This window comes from Nelumbo nucifera, chromosome 5 (genome assembly GCF_055504915.1).
Source record: "Nelumbo nucifera cultivar China Antique chromosome 5, China Antique-T2T, whole genome shotgun sequence".
In the NCBI taxonomy this organism is placed as follows: Eukaryota; Viridiplantae; Streptophyta; class Magnoliopsida; order Proteales; family Nelumbonaceae; genus Nelumbo; species Nelumbo nucifera.
Window position 1 is genome coordinate 29,965,886 of NC_142653.1, and position 18,380 is coordinate 29,984,265.

Sequence of the window (18,380 nt, forward strand, 5' to 3'; positions counted from 1 at the left end):
AATTACAAAAGGACCAGGTTCAATTCAATCAATAAATATTTTAGACCATTTTAGACCCATTCAATTCAATATCTGGATCATTCAATATGTTCAAATTCATCTTAATTTAGATTGGTTTCAACCCAAACTCGGTCCATTGACACCTATATTCTTATCTTATATTAATGGACTAAATATTGACTTAATCCAACCCAATCCAATATAAATTTATTACAGACGGACCAAGTCCAATCCAATCTAATAAAGATTTTGGACCGGATTGCTCCAATCCAATATGTCTTGTTGGTTCGTCCAATCCGTCAAATTTGATTTTGGACTCGATAGGGTCTAGTCCAAAACCAGACCATTGACACCCTTACTACTACTTTTTCACTGTTCGGGTGATGCCTTAGCTGGCCGAAGTTGCCACGTGATCTACCTCTGTGGCCAGTGACTTCAGACCATATTGGCACACGTCACCACAACCGTGTCTTTAAGAGGCCTCATGAGGAAGTAAAGTCTCACACGGACAAGGAGACGCGACCCACCAGGGAGAGTGGGACCTTCCAAGAACCTCAGTGGGCGACCTCATCCGACTACAACACGAGTGTTTGGTCGATATAAAGGCATCTCCCCCTTAAGGTAAGCTCTCTGCGATCTAGCACACATTACTCCCCTTGATTGAGGATCAACTGTCTACCTACTCATCCCAACTCTCTCTCTCTCTCTCTTCATTATTGACTTGAACGTTGAAGTGCCTACTTAGGGATAAATTCCTCGGCTCTCTGTTTCTCTTTATGCTTGCAAACAATGGTGCACGACCTCATCCTTCCACCTTAACCTTGTCCAATATGCAGGACTATATGCTACGTGTTCGGTTCGGCACACCTCGGACCGAACAACATCTTTCACATCATTCAATTATCTATATTTAAATCTTCCATTTCTTTAATAAATAAACACAAAAAGATACACTAAAAAGACAAAACATTATAAAAAGAAGAATCTAGCCAAGTAGGTAGGCCTATCAATGATACTTGAAGCTTCACAACTCAATCCAATGATATTTGGATGAGGTTTTTTATGTAACCAGATTTTTTGTTTTGCAATTTGCATCCTATTAATAATAAAATAAAAAATATAAAAACAAAACATAAAAATACATATTAATATAAATTTTCTTTGTTTGAGAAAGGGTATAAAATTCATTTTATTATATCTTTAATGCTAGCTTTAATGGCTTCTAAAATGCCCATATTTGTCTATTTAGTCCATCTCTATTTGTAAGGGTTGAAAATGTAACTTCAATTATTACTTTCCACCTCATTAATCAATTATCATTAAGCCTTACACTTAAGATATTAACTCTCATTTTTCTCTTATTAAATCTTATATTTAAGTTATTTTTTACTAATAAATGCTACTAATTAGATCCATGCCAATATTTTTAACAATATAAACCCATATATTTTAAAATTGACTCAAAAGCAAAACCATTATTTATCCAAGTGGTAGTTAAGCAATTCAACCATTCGAATCAAATTGGTTAGCCTATGAAGTCATAGTTAGATAATAAAAAATTTTAAATGGAAATAAATATAATAAATTACAAAAAAAAGTTAAATAAATTTATGATATTTTTGTTAATTAAATTAAAAAAACAAGTGTAATAAGCAATAATTATTTTTAGGGTAAATTTCTTAAACTACCCCCACCGTTTGCGAAATTTACTAAGTATACACTTACTATTTGACTATTATTTAATGCTACCCCTACTGTTTATGACAATTGACTAGCTCTACCCCTACCGTCAGTACCGTTAATGCTCTGTCACGATCTATGCACATATGACCCCACATGACCTATACTTTTGTTTTCAAAATCCAATATTACCCTCATTCTCAGACCTCCCCTCCACCTCTGGTCTTTCTCTCCTTCTCTCACTCGCGAGTTTAGGGCTTTGAGGCATTAAAAGAGCACATCAAGAACTCAAAGTTTGCGTGCGAGACAGACGAGTACCTGCCAGTGGTGTTTTCTCCGCCTCGAGACTGGAAGAATTTGATGGAGCCAATGGCCAACAGTGACCATTCAAATGCAGTTTCCAGCAAAACGTTGTTAATAGCAATAATGGGAATTGATGAAGGAAGATTTGGCCCGACCTCGTAATCACTCGAACACGTGGCAAAGGCAAACAGCTCGGCACAACAGCGCGCCCAGGGCGCGAGCACCAAAGGGAGGAAACCAGCAGTCCAAACTCCCTACAAGGAGCCCGAACTCCCCACCAGCAGTCCGAACTCCCTGCAAGGAGCCCGAACTCCCTACTAGGAGCCCGAACTCCCTACGAGGAGCCCGAACTCTCCCTTAGGCCCCGAGCCACACAAGGCAATAACCCGAACTGGCCCACCTCATGGCAGTTCGGGACACTCCCCTATCCGAACTCAAGACCACCTCGCTCACCACTCCAGCACTTCGCCTCCAGGACGCCGAACTGAACAAACATACCATATCTGACACCGAGGAGGTCCATATCCAAGGGCGGCGCACCTGACTGACTTGGGATCTGCGCCTGACAGCAGCACTTCAACGGCCACCTGCCACCGTCATCACCAGTCATAGGGACGGATCCGACAAAGAGAGCAATGGCGGTTCTGTCCAGCAGAGGGGATGACACCCGAACTGGTAGGAGCCCAGAGGTAATCATACCCGACCTAACAGAAGCATAGAAGTGAGTGCACAAGGTGGTTATAAAAGGCTCCCTACCCCCCCAAGAACAAGGTATGTGAACTTTGCGCCATCTGGTTTTATCTTGCCTTTGAGAGAATTCTAACTTGAGCTTCGGAGCATTCATATCGGGTTCCCCCCGGAGCTTCCTCATCTTCTCTGTTTCAGGCTCCCTGTAACTCCGTTCAGAGGCAAGGTCGTTGACAGCTAGGACCAGCCGGATTGCGCACCATCAATTGGCGTCGTCTGTGGGAAAAGCTTCTAAAAGCCTCCCTCTAAACTCTCATAACCTCTTTTCTCCAAAAACCCCAACACTCATGGCTTCTTCCAGCAACGCCGGACGTGGCACGAAGATAAACACCACCGGGGAACAACTTCAAGTCCCCGTGGTGTGCATCGGACAGTTCACCATCCCCCTTTCAGTGGATGGGATCCCCAGCTTGAATGCGCCACAAGCAGTGGCGCCCGTAAACCTTCCTGCCATGAGCATCCCCTTTCCTCTCCCTATCGAAACAACCTTTATTGAACCAACTGCTGTCCCCTTGTCAACCAGCCAGAACCAGTTGGACGACCTGATGCAATGCATACGGGCAGTGCAGGCCCAAATGCAAAATTCCAGCAACATCAGCTCCAGCAGCACCAAGTACTGCACAACATCTCCCAGTATCACTATCAACAGTAGTTCCCCCAACTGCCTCTGCACCAACCACTACTTCCACCTCGGCACCCTGCTCCGAAGCCGGTTAAGGCCTCCCCACAGGGTGGACGCCTCCACCAGGGAAAAGCCTCCCGGCCCCAGAACCCCCCTAACAGTCAGGCCTCATCCACAGGCCGAAGAGAGAGAAAAATGACCCCCGCCTCGCAGCTCGCAGGCGGGTCAGGAACCTCGCCCGCAAGGTCAGCACCTCGACGCTCCAGGCCCGAGTTCCCGCTCACAGAGAACCGATTCAGCGCCCTGACAACAGACTACCAGCATTCCGGCCCCACCGAGCTCGGCAACACAGAGGCCAGCAGCGCTAGTACCAGGCCCACTCAACAACGAAGGCGCCGGCGAAGTCGCCGAACTGCCACCCGTGTCCTGCCCGAGCTCAGAGGTAAGGAAGAGATGAGCTCGGATGAGGTAAAAGCTGCCCTGATTCTCTCAGTTCCTTCCCCCCTTGCATCAGAACTCCTGGCAGTCCCCATGCCCAGAGATTTCAAGCTCCCACCTTTGGACAAGTATGATGGGTCCTCCGACCCCAACGACCACGTTGATGCTTTTCCAGTCCCAAATGCACCTCGCCAGGGCCAGTGAATCGTGCATGTGCGTGGCCTTCACCACCACCTTCAAGGGGTAGCCCGCACTTGGTACAGGAACCTGGCCCCTGGGTCGATAAGATGCTGGGCCCAGTTCGTGCAGGTCTTCACCGCACACTTTGTCACCAGCAAGCGGTGCCCCAGAACAGAGGAAAGCATCTTCGGAGTAGTCCAGAGAGAGGGAGAATCCATCCGGGGCTACATCAAGCGGTTCAATGAAGCGTGCTTGCAGATACCGTGATTAGACCCCGCGGTGCAGCTCGCGGTGGCCAAGAGAGGAGTAATGCACAAGGAGTTCAAATGGCACATGGTAGCTAACCAGCCCGCAACCGTGGCCAAATTCCTCAAGCTCGCGGATAAGTTCATTAGAACAGAGGAAGAAATCAACCAAAGGACCGAAAGCAGGAACGAGAAAAGAAAGAGAGAAGGCGAGCCCTCCAACCCAGTCGACAGAAAAAACCCGGCCCGGGAGCCGAAGCTGAACCAGTCGTTTCGAGCTCCCTTAGCAGTTCGGACGGATTACACGCCGTTAAACACGAGGCGGACCGAGATCTTAATGACGATCAAGGACGCCCCATACGTAAAGTGGCCACCTTGCCTAAAGGGGAATCCGAACGAGAGAAATAAAAATGTGTACTGTAGTTTCCATAGAGACCACGATCATAGTACCGAATAGTGTAATAATCTCCGGGACGAGATAGAGGGACTCATCCATCGCGGATACTTGAGGAATTTTGTACAACATGATAATAATAATAACAATAAGGCAGGTCGGCAAGGGGAGCACGGAAAAGATGCCCCCGAATCTAGCAGCAGACTGGCCGAACCATTGCAACGACAGTCTCTAGAAGAGAGGCCAGTTCGGGGAACCATCCATGTAATAGTGGGAGGTTCGGTGGTAGCAGGGTGTACTTTGGCAACGGCCCGGACGTCAGTTCGCGAAGCAGCCCAAGAGGAACAGAACCCCCCGAAGAGACCAAAAACTGAAGAGCCGATCTTCTTCACGGAAAACGATGCGCGAGGGGTCCACTACCCCCACGATGACGTGCTTGTCATAAAACTGAGGATCAGCGACTTCGAGGTCAGGCGTGTACTCGTGGATTCGGGCAGCTCGGCGGACATCCTCTTCAAGTCAGCATTTGACCAGGTACAATTGCAGAAGAGTGAGCTAAAACCCGCGAACACTCCACTAGTGGGTTTCAGCGGAGAGGAAGTCAGGCCCCTCGGGAAAATAACAGTACCTGTGGAAGTCGGCACATGGCCTTGTGCGGTCAGACTCAACCATGATTTCCTGATGGTCGCGACCCCTTCCCCATACAATGCCATAATAGGGCGGCCAATTACGCATATCCTGCGGGTAGTGGTCGCCACATACTATTTGGCAATGAAGTTCCCTACAGACTTCGGTGTGGGGGTAGCGCGGGGCGACTGGCTTGAGTCCCGCAAGTGTTAGGTTGCCGCCCTGAAGGGAAAAACCAAGGCGGCTGACGACCTTGAACTGGAGCGGCCTACGGAGCAAGGCGAGGAACGAGCTTCGCCCACAGAGGAAACGGTCGCAGTCCCGACTTCGGCTACAGACCCAGCTCGCACACTACAGATTGGTGCTTCTGTCGAGGAACCACTACGAACCGAACTGGTGAGTTTTTTACTTCAAAATTTAGATATTTTTGCCTGGTCCGCGGCCGACATGCCCGGTATTGACCCCAGCCTTATAACTCACAAAATTAATACTGACCCTGTAGTCAGACCCGTTAGACAGAAGAAACGTAACTTAGCCCCAGAGCGCTGGAAGGCAGTCGATGAGGAGGTCGAAAAGCTCCTCGCAGCAGATTTCATAAGGGAAGTTCATTACCCGAGCTGGGTAGCCAACCTAGTGTTGGTGAAAAAGGCAAACGGCAAGTGGCACATGTGTGTCGACTACACCGACCTGAACCGAACTTGCCCGAAAGATTGCTTCCCCCTCCCCAGAATTGACTGCCTAGTGGACGCGACCTCGGGACATGAGTTTCTAAGCTTCCTGGACGCCTACTCAGGCTACAACCAAATCAGGATGGACCAGTCCGATGAGGAAAAAACCAGCTTCATAACCGAGTTCGGCCTGTACTGCTACAAGGTCATGCCCTTCGGATTAAAAAATGCCGGGGCAACCTTCCAAAGACTTGTAAATAGGTTGTTTCGGCCCTTGATTGGCACGAAAATAGAATGTTATGTAGACGACATGGTCGTCAAGACGCAGTTTTCACGGGAATTAATACAAGACTTAGATTTTGTATTTCAAATCCTGCGTCAATTTAGCATGAAACTGAACCTAACAAATGTGTCTTCGGTGTCACCTCGGGCAAGTTCCTAGGGTACATTATCAACCGGCGCGGTATTGAGGCCAACCCGGACAAGATAAAGGCCATCCTAGATATGAGACCACCCTAGAAAGTAAAAGAAGTTCATAGGCTAAACGGTCGCATAGCCGCTCTGAGCCGCTTCATGTCCAAATCAGCAGACCGCTGCCTGCCTTTCTTCAAAGCAATCAAAGGCAAAGGGTTCGAGTGGACCCGAGACTGCCAGCTCGCGTTCGACGAGCTAAAAAGGTACCTCGCTAGTGTGCCAACCTTAGCCCGGCCCGAGGAGGGCGAGGTCCTAGAACTATACATCTCGGCAAGCGACGAGGTGGTCAGTTCGGTACTAATAAAAGAAGTAGATCGGGTCCAACGACCCATCTATTATGTTAGTAAAATTTTGCAGGGAGCAGAGGCAAGGTACCCGCAGATAGAAAAGCTAGCATACGCACTGGTGATAGCAGCCCTGAAACTCCGCCCATACTTCCAGGCTCACACTGTCATCGTCTTGACTGACAAACCTCTGAGGCAAGTTTTACTCAAGCCCGAGGTTTCAGGTAGACTGACGAAATGGGCCATCGAACTCAGCGAGTATGACCTCTAGTACAAGCCACGAACTGCTATTAAGGCCCAAGCCTTAGCAGACTTTATCGCCGAGTGCACGTTTAGCGTCGAAGCCCCTGGGCTGGTCAAGCGTGAGACCCCCAGTTCCGGCGAGCCCGGAGCTCCCAAGCCAATAGAGTATGAACCCTGTGAAGTAGTAGCCAGTGTAGCATTTCTCCTAGTTAGGCCAAACGCGAATTGGGATGAGGAGCCCTGGATCCTTCACATAGATGGCTCCTCGAACCAGCAGGGCAGCGGGGTTGGAATAGTGCTACGTGGCCTGAGCGGCACGAAATTGAAATATGCACTACGCTTTGAGTTCGCGACATCCAACAACGAGGCGGAGTACGAGGCACTGACAGCCGGACTGAACCTAGCGCACAAGGTAAGAGCAAAGCATGTAGTTATCTGCAGTGATTCCCAGCTCGTGGTCAACCAGGTTACGGGCGAATACGAAGCACGCGAGCTCACTATGATTGCATACTTGGCAAAAGTAAAGGAGGCTCTGCTCAACTTCCAGTCACACTTCATCAGGCGTCATGGTCGAGGGGCCAAACTTGTCTAACGTTCGACCCCGACGAGAGGTGGACGCCAAACTACCTGAGGCGACTCGACCTACGGGTTCGAATTCTTCCTTGAGCTCTACCTCCGGCTCGCTAGGGCTATAAGGGGATGCAACTTGGTTCATAGAACCTGCATTTGACCCACTTGAAGAACCGTCTGAGCTATCCGAGCTAGACATCGAGGAGAGAAGGTGAATTCCAGGAAGGTACTCACCCGGAAAAAAGCTTGAACAAGACTACGGGAACTTGAACGAGCAAAAACCTTGAATGCGAACTGAAAGCCTGGACACGAAATGAAACTTGGACGCGAGCTCAAGAGGCAAAGCACAAAAGTGACAAAGTGACTAGGGTCCCCCACTATTTATACCCACAATGACCGAGAAGCGACAACACAGATCAAAGCCAATCCAACGGCCCGCAGTCGCATTGACCGCACGTCCCCTGAGACCGACACGTGATTGGCGCACGTCTTTATGAAACTGACAGAGCGCCGACGCATGTCTTTCTGAAACTGACAGAGCGCCGACGCACGTCTTTCTGAAACTGACAGAGCGTCGACGCACGTCTTTCTGAAAATGACAGAATGCCAGCGCACGTCTCCTCCCATTAAAGGCGGCAGTGGCACGTTTTCAAAATTTGAAAAGACATCTGCTGTCACGTCTCCCAGCGGCACGCTTTTTTGATTTTTGAAATAAAGCGCACGCTGTCACATCTGGCAGCATTTGTAGACAGGTCAACGCGTTTTTCGTCTTTTGGGCGCTCGATGAAACTAAGAACCCTGACAACGCACCTCGCGCTATCAGTCAACCGAGATTCGAAGTACGGGACAAATCCACCTACCACCTTGCGAACTCCCTACGCCAAGGCAAGACCCTTAGCACGAGTAGTGGGGGGCAATTGATGAAGGAAGATTTGGCCCGACCTCATAATCACTCGAACACGTGGCAAAGGCAAACAGCTCGGCACAACAGCGTGCCCAGGGCGCGAGCACAAAAGGGAGGAAACCAGCAGTCCGAACTCCCTACAAGGAGCCCGAACTCCCTACGAGGAGCTCGAACTCTCCCTTAGGCCCCGAGCCACACAAGGCAATAACCCGAACTGGCCTGCCTCATGGCAGTTTGGGACACTCCCCTATCCGAACTCAAGACCACCTCGCTCACCACTCCAGCACTTCGCCTCCAGGATGCCGAACTGAACAAACATACCATACCTGACACCGAGGAGGTCCGTATCCAAGGGCGGCGCACCTGACTGACTTGGGATCTGACGCCTGACAGCTGCACTTCAACGGCCACCTGCCACCCACATCGCCAGTCGCAGGGACGGCTCCGACAAAGAGAGCAGTGGCGGTTCTGTCCAGCAGAGGGGATGACACCCGAACTGGTAGGAGCCCAGAGGTAATCATACCCGACCTGATAGAAGCTTAGAAGTGAGTGCACGAGGTGGTTATAAAAGGCTCCCTACCCCCCCCCCCCCCCCCAAGAACAAGGTATGTGAACTTTGCGCCATCTGGTTTTATCTTGCCTTTGAGAGAATTCTAACTTGAGCTTCAGAGCATTCATACCGGGTTCCCCCTGGAGCTTCCTCATCTTCTCTGTTTCAGGCTCCCTGTAACTCCGTTCAGAGGCAAGGTCGTTGACAGCTAGGACCAACCGGATTGCGCACCATCAGGAATATTACGAGAGAAGATGACGAGATGGATGGTGGAGATGGGTTAGATGGAAATGAAGGTGATAGCTCGAACAGCTTCGGTAGCAATGGTGATGGTGACGGGGACGGCGATGACGACGACGACATTATTTGTGATGGGGAGCCTCGGCTTCCGAAGAAGTGTTTAATTCTACCAAAGGCAGCATATACTCTTTTTGAAACATGGAAGTATCTATTCTTTTGAGTTCACATCCACCCCCATGGCGCGGAATCGAGTAAGCAGAACCATTATCCACAACGGGTCACCTACAAGTCAGTATTGGTCCTCTTTCTCCAATTCCCAGAGCCGGAATGAAGTAAACAGACAATTCGAAATCATCTCCGTTTCTGGCACGACAACCACTTCATCTCTGTTGTTTCCGACATGATGATCATCTCACTTCAGGCACAGCGAGCAGGTGGTCGAGAAACAGAGACAAGTGGTCGACATCCCTAACACACCAATTGGCAATGTGCGAAACAACAACATTATGAGCCTGTTGGGGTGATTCGAGCTCACCGTTCGCCACCACGAGAGGAAGGTCCCCTAGTTCACCTGAAGTTGTAGCGGTGGTGCCTAAATGACGGTAGAGAAGAAGAAGAAGAAGAAGAAGAAGAAGAAGAAGAAGAAGAAGAAAAAGAAGAGAGAGAGAGAGAGAGAGAGAGAGAGAGAGAGAGAGAGAGAGATTAGTCATTATTTAATTGTGAGCTTTAAATCATAAATTGAACTACTACTTTTTACCTCATTCAATTCCCTCTATTTAAATCCTGCATTTCTTTAATAAATAAACAAAAAATATACAAAAAAAAACAATACAAAAGAAGAATCTAGCCAAGCAAGTAGGTTTGTCAATGATATTTGAAACTTCACAAATCAATAAAATTATCACATATTTGGATGAAGTGTTTATGTAATCAGATTTGGATTTTACAATCTACATCTGATTAATAATAAAAATAAATAAAAATAAAACATACATATTTATAGAAATTTTTGGACACATTATTCCTATCATTATCATCTCCTATAATTGCCACGTGCATAGCACATGCACGCTAACTAGTAATATATATAAACTCGATTAGGATCGCGAGTCTCACAAAAGGAAAATCGAATTGAAAAACACATTCATGACCTTCTTTCTTTCTTTGCTTCATGGGGCTACAAAACGAAGGGTGGCTCAGTTCCCATCCCAAGCCCAGCCTTGGTGACAACAAGATTTGATCCCAAGTCACCATAACTAGTAATATATATAAACTCGATTAGGATCGCGAGTCTCACAAAAGGAAAATCGAATTGAAAAACACATTCATGACCTTCTTTCTTTCTTTCTTTCTTTACTTCATGGGGCTACAAAACGAAGGGTAGCTCAGTTCACATCCCAAGCCCAGCCTTGGTGACAACAAAATTTGATCCCAAGTCACCAATATAACCAATTAGAAATTGCAGATTGGACCATCTAAGCCATCATCAATTGATTAAAAGAAAAACATTGAAGAACATATATTATTACCAATATTTTACAACCCATTTTGGAGACCAAATCACTTTTCCTCGTGAACAGACTACATAGCAATCCAACCATTTGTGTCAATAGAGTCGACCATCTAATTTGCAAATCAGATTCGTTTGGAACTTCAATGAACTTGCTAACGACCAAACTGTACATCTCTTAAAGTCTGAGAATCGGGTCAATTTATTTCAGAGAAGTTTGCAATTCCTATTCAACTGTTTATCAATAGTTACACTTTTATTTCAGTTTTGTAGTTATTTGTTATTTAAACTTTCATATTGTTTAGAAACCATTGCCCATAAACTGCATCTATTACTTTCTCCTCCGACAGTAATAGAACCCAAACTGTTAATTTTTTTTGTTCGGTCCATTACAGTAATAGAACCCAAACTGCATCTATTACTTTTTTCCATTCCAGTAATGGCAGGAGCTTTCTTTTCTTTCCATTCCACCATTGCTTACATTTTTTCTCTCCTCTGTTTTTTTTTTTTTTTTTTCATCAGATCAGCTTCTCTTTGTTATTTTCACTCCAATTGCTTTGGTTTCCTGTACCCGCTTTCTTTATGTTATTTTCACAGCAAGAGGTATGTATAGTCCTCTCTTTGCACTGTTTGTTGCAGTATTCCTTCTCATATTCTAAATCTGTATTTTGAAATTTAATTTAACAGGCCAAAACAGGGAAGATTGTTGCGATCCCTTTAGGTAGCTGGGAAGTGGTTGGTTGGAATGTCCAGCTTTAGCTCTCGGTCGTTTTTGGACTGATCACCATCTCCGTCCATTTTTGGCCGGTTGAAATCTCACTCACTGAGTCACACTGGGCACCATTTTAAACTCAAACATAGGTAGGTATTCTCAAACTTTTTTTTTTTTCGTTCTCAGACTCCCAGTTATACTGTAGACGTTCTCCCACGTATTTTGGGAGTGAAATGGATACAAAAACTCACCCCAAGTTTGGTTTTCCTGCCACTATGTTTAGGTTCATATGGTGTTGGTTTTTTTTTTTCCCATTTTCTCACCGTTTTCTACAACTTTTACACTCATTCACTGCCTATAGTCGCCGAAGACTTTTCCGACCTGTTTTTAGCTTGAATGGGACAGAAAGACCGGCCGTAGAACTCACTCCACGGTCGCTTAACGTCGACTGTATCGAATACCACTGTTCATCTATCCGGGTTAAGAAGATGAACTATTCGGGTTGGATTATGTGCATTCTGACATAGATCCAACCCATTATTATTAATAAAACTGGTCTACATAGGTTCCGATCGATTATTAAATTGACACATTTTCAAGCCAATTTCGATATTAAACCATCCCAGTTTAGACTTCTTGAACTGATGTAGATGACTCTACATAAAATGTTAATTGATAATAATTTAATATTAATTACTTTAATTAATAATTGATCATTAATTATTAATGAATGATATTTAAAACCGATCTACACCGGTTTTATTAATTGTTAATTAATTAATTAATTACGTTAATTAGCATTTATTAATTACATTAACAATTAATTAATGTATTTAACTAAGCTAACTAATAATCAATTATTAATTAATACCTAAATAACTATTAATTACATTACTTAATAAATAACCATCACTTATTAATAATAATAACCAAAATTTCAATATTTATAAACATTTAAAATAAGTAATGATTATTGAATATTTACTTTTTATACTTATTTTCAGTAATAACAATATTAATTATTATACTGAATAATTAAATACTATAATATCATAATACTGAATATTTGTTACAATAAGTCTGGATTTATAATATTTTCAGTAATAAAATATTATTACTTAATTTAACAGTTACTTAATTTAAAATATCATGTTAGTAATTATTTTCAGTATTTAGTAAAAATAATTACCTACAATAAGTCTGACTTTCAAATTTTCACATTTTTTATAAATTAATGTAATTACTGTAAAAGTTAATTAATATGTTAGTAATTATTGTATATTTTTTCAGGAAAAAAGTTAAAAACTGAAATATGATAACTAATTATTTTGAAACCTGAAATTTCAAAATAATTATTGAAAATTACTGAAATTTGTTAATGGTTATTGAAATTACTTATTTTAATTATTGTCAGTAATTATTATTTTCAAATTTTAACATTTTCAGAAATTAATGTAATTAATTAATTACCAATTAATAAAACCAGACTAGGTTGATTTTAAATATTGTTTTGAAATCTGAAATTATTGAAAATAAAAAAATAATAATATCAAAATACAAAAATTTATAATAATTATTGTGAGAATTATTTAGAATAGTTCTGATAATTGGTAAAATTAGTAGTTTTAAGTTCTGAAAATTCTGATGATAATTGGTTTTACATATTGTTTTGAAATCTGAAATTATTGAAAATAAAAATAATAATATTAAAATATGAAAATTCAAAATAATTACTGAATATTTATTATAATTTAAAATAACTAATAATTACTGAATATATTTATTATAACTAATATAAAAATCTAAAAATTCGAAATAATTATTAAAAATTTGAATTATTGAAAATATTATTACTTTTCAATAATAGTTCTGAAAATATGTCTAAATTTTCAGTAATAAGTCTTATAAGTCTGTAATATTATAAATATCACAATTGCAGAAAGCATGTCTCACACTTTCATTTTCTGCCTTTACATTTTGATAGCAATAACTGAAAATCTAGAAAAAGGTCATACAAATTAATTAATTAAATAAGAAACATAAATAAAATTTCCACATAAGTATTAGTGAATCTCAAAACAATAAAATGGCCTGTTAGATAAAAAGGTGTGGAGCCCATTCTTTTAGATAAAATGGACTATTAATTACATATAAACCCGATTTAATCTTTTAAATCAATAAAAAAAACTTAATCCGTACTAAGTACGGTTCTCAAACAAAATAGATCAAATCAATGGCCCTAAACACGACTACTTATATAGAAAAAGTATCCACCACAAAATATGTAGGCCCATAATCTTTCTAATTTATTGTTTCTTTAATTTGAATAAAAAAAACTCTGAAAGGTATAAGTTCCATTTTTTTGGTCTGAAATAGATTATCAATTACAAATTAAACATTAAATAACACACTTAAATTAGATACTCTAAATAAATAATAAATTTTAAACAAAATTGCATCCTATACGGTGTGTCAAACAAACTTTATCAAAATATATTAATAAAAAACATCAAAATACTAGCTAGCACCGTACTTAGTACAGGGTAATTGTCTAGTTATACATTAAAGCAAGTGGTTTTAAAATAAATAGGAATAAAATAGAAATATGATAAGTAAATTTATTAATAACAGGAACATACACTGGTTTGCAATTAGGATCGGGAATTTTAGTTGAAACCAACTATGCTATATGGAGCAAAGTGTTGGGCGTTCAAGAAACATGGACAAAAATGAGTGGTAGAAATGTATATCCAAGATGGATAAAGGAAAAAATTATAAAGCAAAGGGTAAAAGCTCCTAATACGCCCAGGGTTCAAAGTATCAATACGTATCTGCCCGTAATGACCAATACATTTCATATCAAAAAGCTCTCAATACGCCCATACAGAGGGTGTATCAGGGTTTTGACAGGTTCAAGGGGTGGATGGACCTTAAACAGGCCCCTCTGAACCAGGATATAAAAAAGAAACAAAAAATAAAACAAAACTACTACCAAGTAAGGTCTAGTTTCAAATTCTTGAAACTAACCCCGCCTAGACTGGTTTAGTGCCTAGGGGGTTTACCCTACTCGAAACTGGCCTTGGTAGAACTGTGATCGGAACTAAACTTGCCTTATTACAAGCATTAGGTTTTGAACTATATATTGAGCCCCAATTGGTTCGTGGGAATAAGGATCTGAAATCGGAATCAGAATCGGAATGGGCTATTCCGATTCCAATTGTTTTGTCGGGTTGGCAGAGGCTATTTTTTCAACCCAACTAGCTTAATCCTGTCATAGTATCAAACAAGCCAGGGCTCACAAATACCACTACCAGCAGGCACCCAGCCAAGAAGTTTTTGCCTCGTCATCTTACCGCCAGCCAATTCAGACGTTTTAACTTCCGCTAACGTTGGCAGCCAAAACCAAGTCCATAACTATTCTGAAATACAAGACTACTTTAGTGCCTTCACATAGCGCAAGGCAGCTTAAGATATATTTCCAAAACCACTAGTTAGAACTAGTGATACTCAATCTTGCCATACTCATTAATTAAAGTAAATAATTTCCGAACATGGGAGGGAGACCGCACATCAACAACAAAAATTATGACTCAAAAGTACTCTAAACAAATATATCCTACTCGGTTGGATATCAAAAGAACAGCAACCATAACCATCTCTCTTCACTGCTCGCCAGGCAGTGTTTTAATGATATCAGAATCACCTGCAATTAATACACAACGAAAAATAAATTTCTCAGCTTCAGGATGAATTACATAGTAAATTGTAGCTCGATATAAGTAAATTTTTCGCACCTGGGTCAATAATGCTAAGGGATGATACACGGTAATATTTTCCACATGCTGTGCCCAAGTCAACATTGTCTAGAAAACATTAACAAAAATAGGTTAGATGATGTTGGTCATTTTAAACTAAGGAACCCTCCCACTTTTGTTTTAATTTTAACTTATTCAATTATTCAGGAAGTGCATGTTTAACAATAATATACCTCTCTTTAATATTTTACAAGAGAAAAAGAGATATTATGGAACTGTGTTTATTACAACAATAGGTACCCTATCTCAGTCGACAAACATCAAAGAATTCAGTATGGAATGGCTTCAGCAGTCTGACAAAATTACATCGCACCATAAGAAACCCATCTGGAGGAACTGGACCAAGCCAGACAAACGAGACAAGTCAGACCTCAAGTACCAAGGCACTGTGCCCTCGGTAAGTGCAATTAGCAGGCTCCTTCTGGATCATTGCCAAACATGTATAACAAATCATTATGATTTTATGTTCATCTTCATTACAGAAGGTTGGTATTCCTTGTATTTGTAAGGTAGTAGATGAACCGAGAAGAACCGTTTACATATATAGCAATTCCACTGGAACTATGCCAAGTTAATGCCCCAATGCCAGGTTTTTTTATGGTTTTTTTTTCTATTTTATTATTTAATCTTTCTTTTGGTGAGGGTGTTCAAAATGACTAGTCATTTTATTTTGATAGAGCCTTCACAATGATTAATTATCAAAATTATTTTTTTTATAATTATTAATTATCAATTATCAAAACTATTTGGGAAGCACATTTGGATCAAGTATAATGGTGAAGACATGTAGCTTGAATCTAGTGCTATCTGGTAAAGTTCAAAACTTAGCATCTTTCTGCTAAGCCATCGTGTTATAAGATGAAAAGGGAGAATGGGAGTCGAGTGGAATTTTGCAATTTCTACTTTTATAAATTTCTAATAACAATTCCATTTTATAGCAAACAAATACATTAAAACGCTAAGAAAACCTAAAAAGAAATGAAGCCATCTGACATGACTTCCACATAACCATGTACCAACTGCGAACATGTGAAACGAATGGTCCAATGATAATTGGAATATACTTTGGGTAAGGTAATGAGTAATTAGAACTTTTAAGCTTACTCTTTTTCATTGATGGCTTCCAAGGTCACTTCAAATGTGCCAAGCATTGAGTCATTTAATAAGTGTACCATGTGCATAAGTGCATTCATCAAAAAAATGTTTAGTTGTGAAACATGTGTAAATTATTATTTGATATTAAATTCAATGAAGCCTATCTCAGTAATAGCAATCCAGAGGAAAAAAAACAGCAGATAACGGAAAATGAATTCTCAAGCATTATACACTGATGATACAGGGAATAGTGGACCACCCCTCCAGTGTAAATCAAGAAAAGGTTGGAGTAGGAAGAAATAAAAACAAAATAACAAAACGGCATATTAAAAATAAATTAAACAAAAACTTAAGATATTGAAATGGAAGAACAAACAATAACTCAATGGCATATTGGCATTCATTCAGATTCAACACAGCAAGCTAGACCACTTACTTCCGTTAAAATGATGGACGCCAACCTTTGCAAGCATTGCATAGTACTCAATCTCGGATTTCCGCAGAGGCGGGCAATTGTTTGAAATAATAATCAGTTTTGCTGCAAATACCAAAAAAAATGACCCAGATCTTAATAAAGAAACCGAAAAGGAACCTAACCATGAATTAACTTTTCCATCGTATTAAGGCCAATAAAACAACATTAGAATAACGAAGCAGGGAAATTAGGATCCACCTTTCGAACTTCTCAGGGTTCGAAGGACCGTTTTGTAACCAAGGGTGTACTTCCCGCTCTTCATCACGAGAGCGAGCCTGTTGTTGATACTCTCATGAGTTTTCTTCTGTAAAATCATTGCAAAAAAAGATTTAGCCAAGAAAACCACAGATCTTGACAGTAAGCCTAAACTAATAAAAATAAACATTGGATGAAGAGGTACATACCGTCTTCTTCACCGCCACCATTGTTGCTACTTACAAAGACCCCAAAGCCCTCCCCAGGTGTTTCTTCAGAGGATGAAAAGAAAAGTGCTAATTTTTAGCTTCTCGTGGTGAGTAAAACGAATCAAAGATTAAGACTTCTTAGAGAGAGAGATAGTGGGAAAAGATCGAGAGTTAGAAAAGAGTGACCTTACCTTGTATTACGGTGTTTTTCCAGGAAACCCTAATGAGTTGCAATGCTGCGCGGTTTCGTTGAGGATGGGGGGCGAGAGGGCGAGAGGCCGAGAGATGGGAATAGAACATTTTAGGGTTTTTGTGCACATGATCTCACGTGCAGTTCACGTGAGCAAAGACCCTTTGTCAATTGTACATTCATTCAGTAGAGAGTAGGCGCTACGGGGTCAATTCGAGCCGAGCCGAGTCGAATAGTGCTAGTCTCGAGTTCGGTTCGAACCATAACCTGGAGCTCGAGTTAAAGGTTAGTTTTATATTTTATAAAAATATTTATTATATATTTTATAAATATATTATAAAAATAAAAATTTTATATAAATTTTTATTTTATATTTAAAATTTAAGAATTATAATCATTAATAATTATAATGTTTTTATTATATTATATATATATATTGGAGTCGGTTCGCGAGCTCTAGTAAGCTCGAGCTTGGCTCGTTTATTAATGAAGCCACTAAAATGGGCTCGAGCTCAGCTGAAACCGAGTCGTCGTGAAAAGCTCGGCTCATTTCCAACGCTAGGGGTGCCAACGGTTCAGTTGGGCCATTTTTTGGAACCAAATCGGTATTTTCGGTTTTTGGAAAACCGGTAATCGGAATCGATCAAAGCCAATTAATTAATCTGTTTGGTTCGTTAGTTTATATATAATGCATATTTACTAATTTGTAATATATAAAAAATATAATATAAATAATATATATATATATAATATATACCGGTTGGTTTGGTTAACCGTCGGTTTTCTATATTGGTTAATTGAAGCTGAACCGGTACTTTCAGTATTTTGAAACACTGAATCAACTGGTTTTATTAACCGATTTTTCGATTCGATTTTGATCAATTTTTTCTGTCAATTCGATTTTTCAGTTTTTTTGCTCACCCCTAGCTAGCGCGGGTTGGTCCAAGTCGAAATTAGACTCCATGGTTTTTGAAACCAATCTGGAGACCAAATCAGTCAGAAGTCCGGTT

At 41.3% G+C, this 18,380-nt stretch overlaps 1 protein-coding gene across 1 annotated transcript; it reads right to left on the reverse strand.

Moving 5' to 3' along the window:
* Positions 1-14,827: 14,827 nt before the first annotated feature.
* Positions 14,828-17,506, reverse strand: LOC104600069 (large ribosomal subunit protein eL30). Its single transcript, XM_010262884.2, has 6 exons — positions 17,372-17,506; positions 17,181-17,243; positions 16,975-17,080; positions 16,738-16,839; positions 15,186-15,254; positions 14,828-15,094 (listed from the first exon to the last, which is right to left on the reverse strand). Exons 2-6 carry the CDS (start codon positions 17,199-17,201, stop codon positions 15,054-15,056), a joined length of 339 nt encoding a protein of 112 aa, XP_010261186.1. The 5' UTR covers positions 17,202-17,243; positions 17,372-17,506; the 3' UTR covers positions 14,828-15,053.
* Between the last annotated feature and the right edge of the window lie 874 nt (positions 17,507-18,380).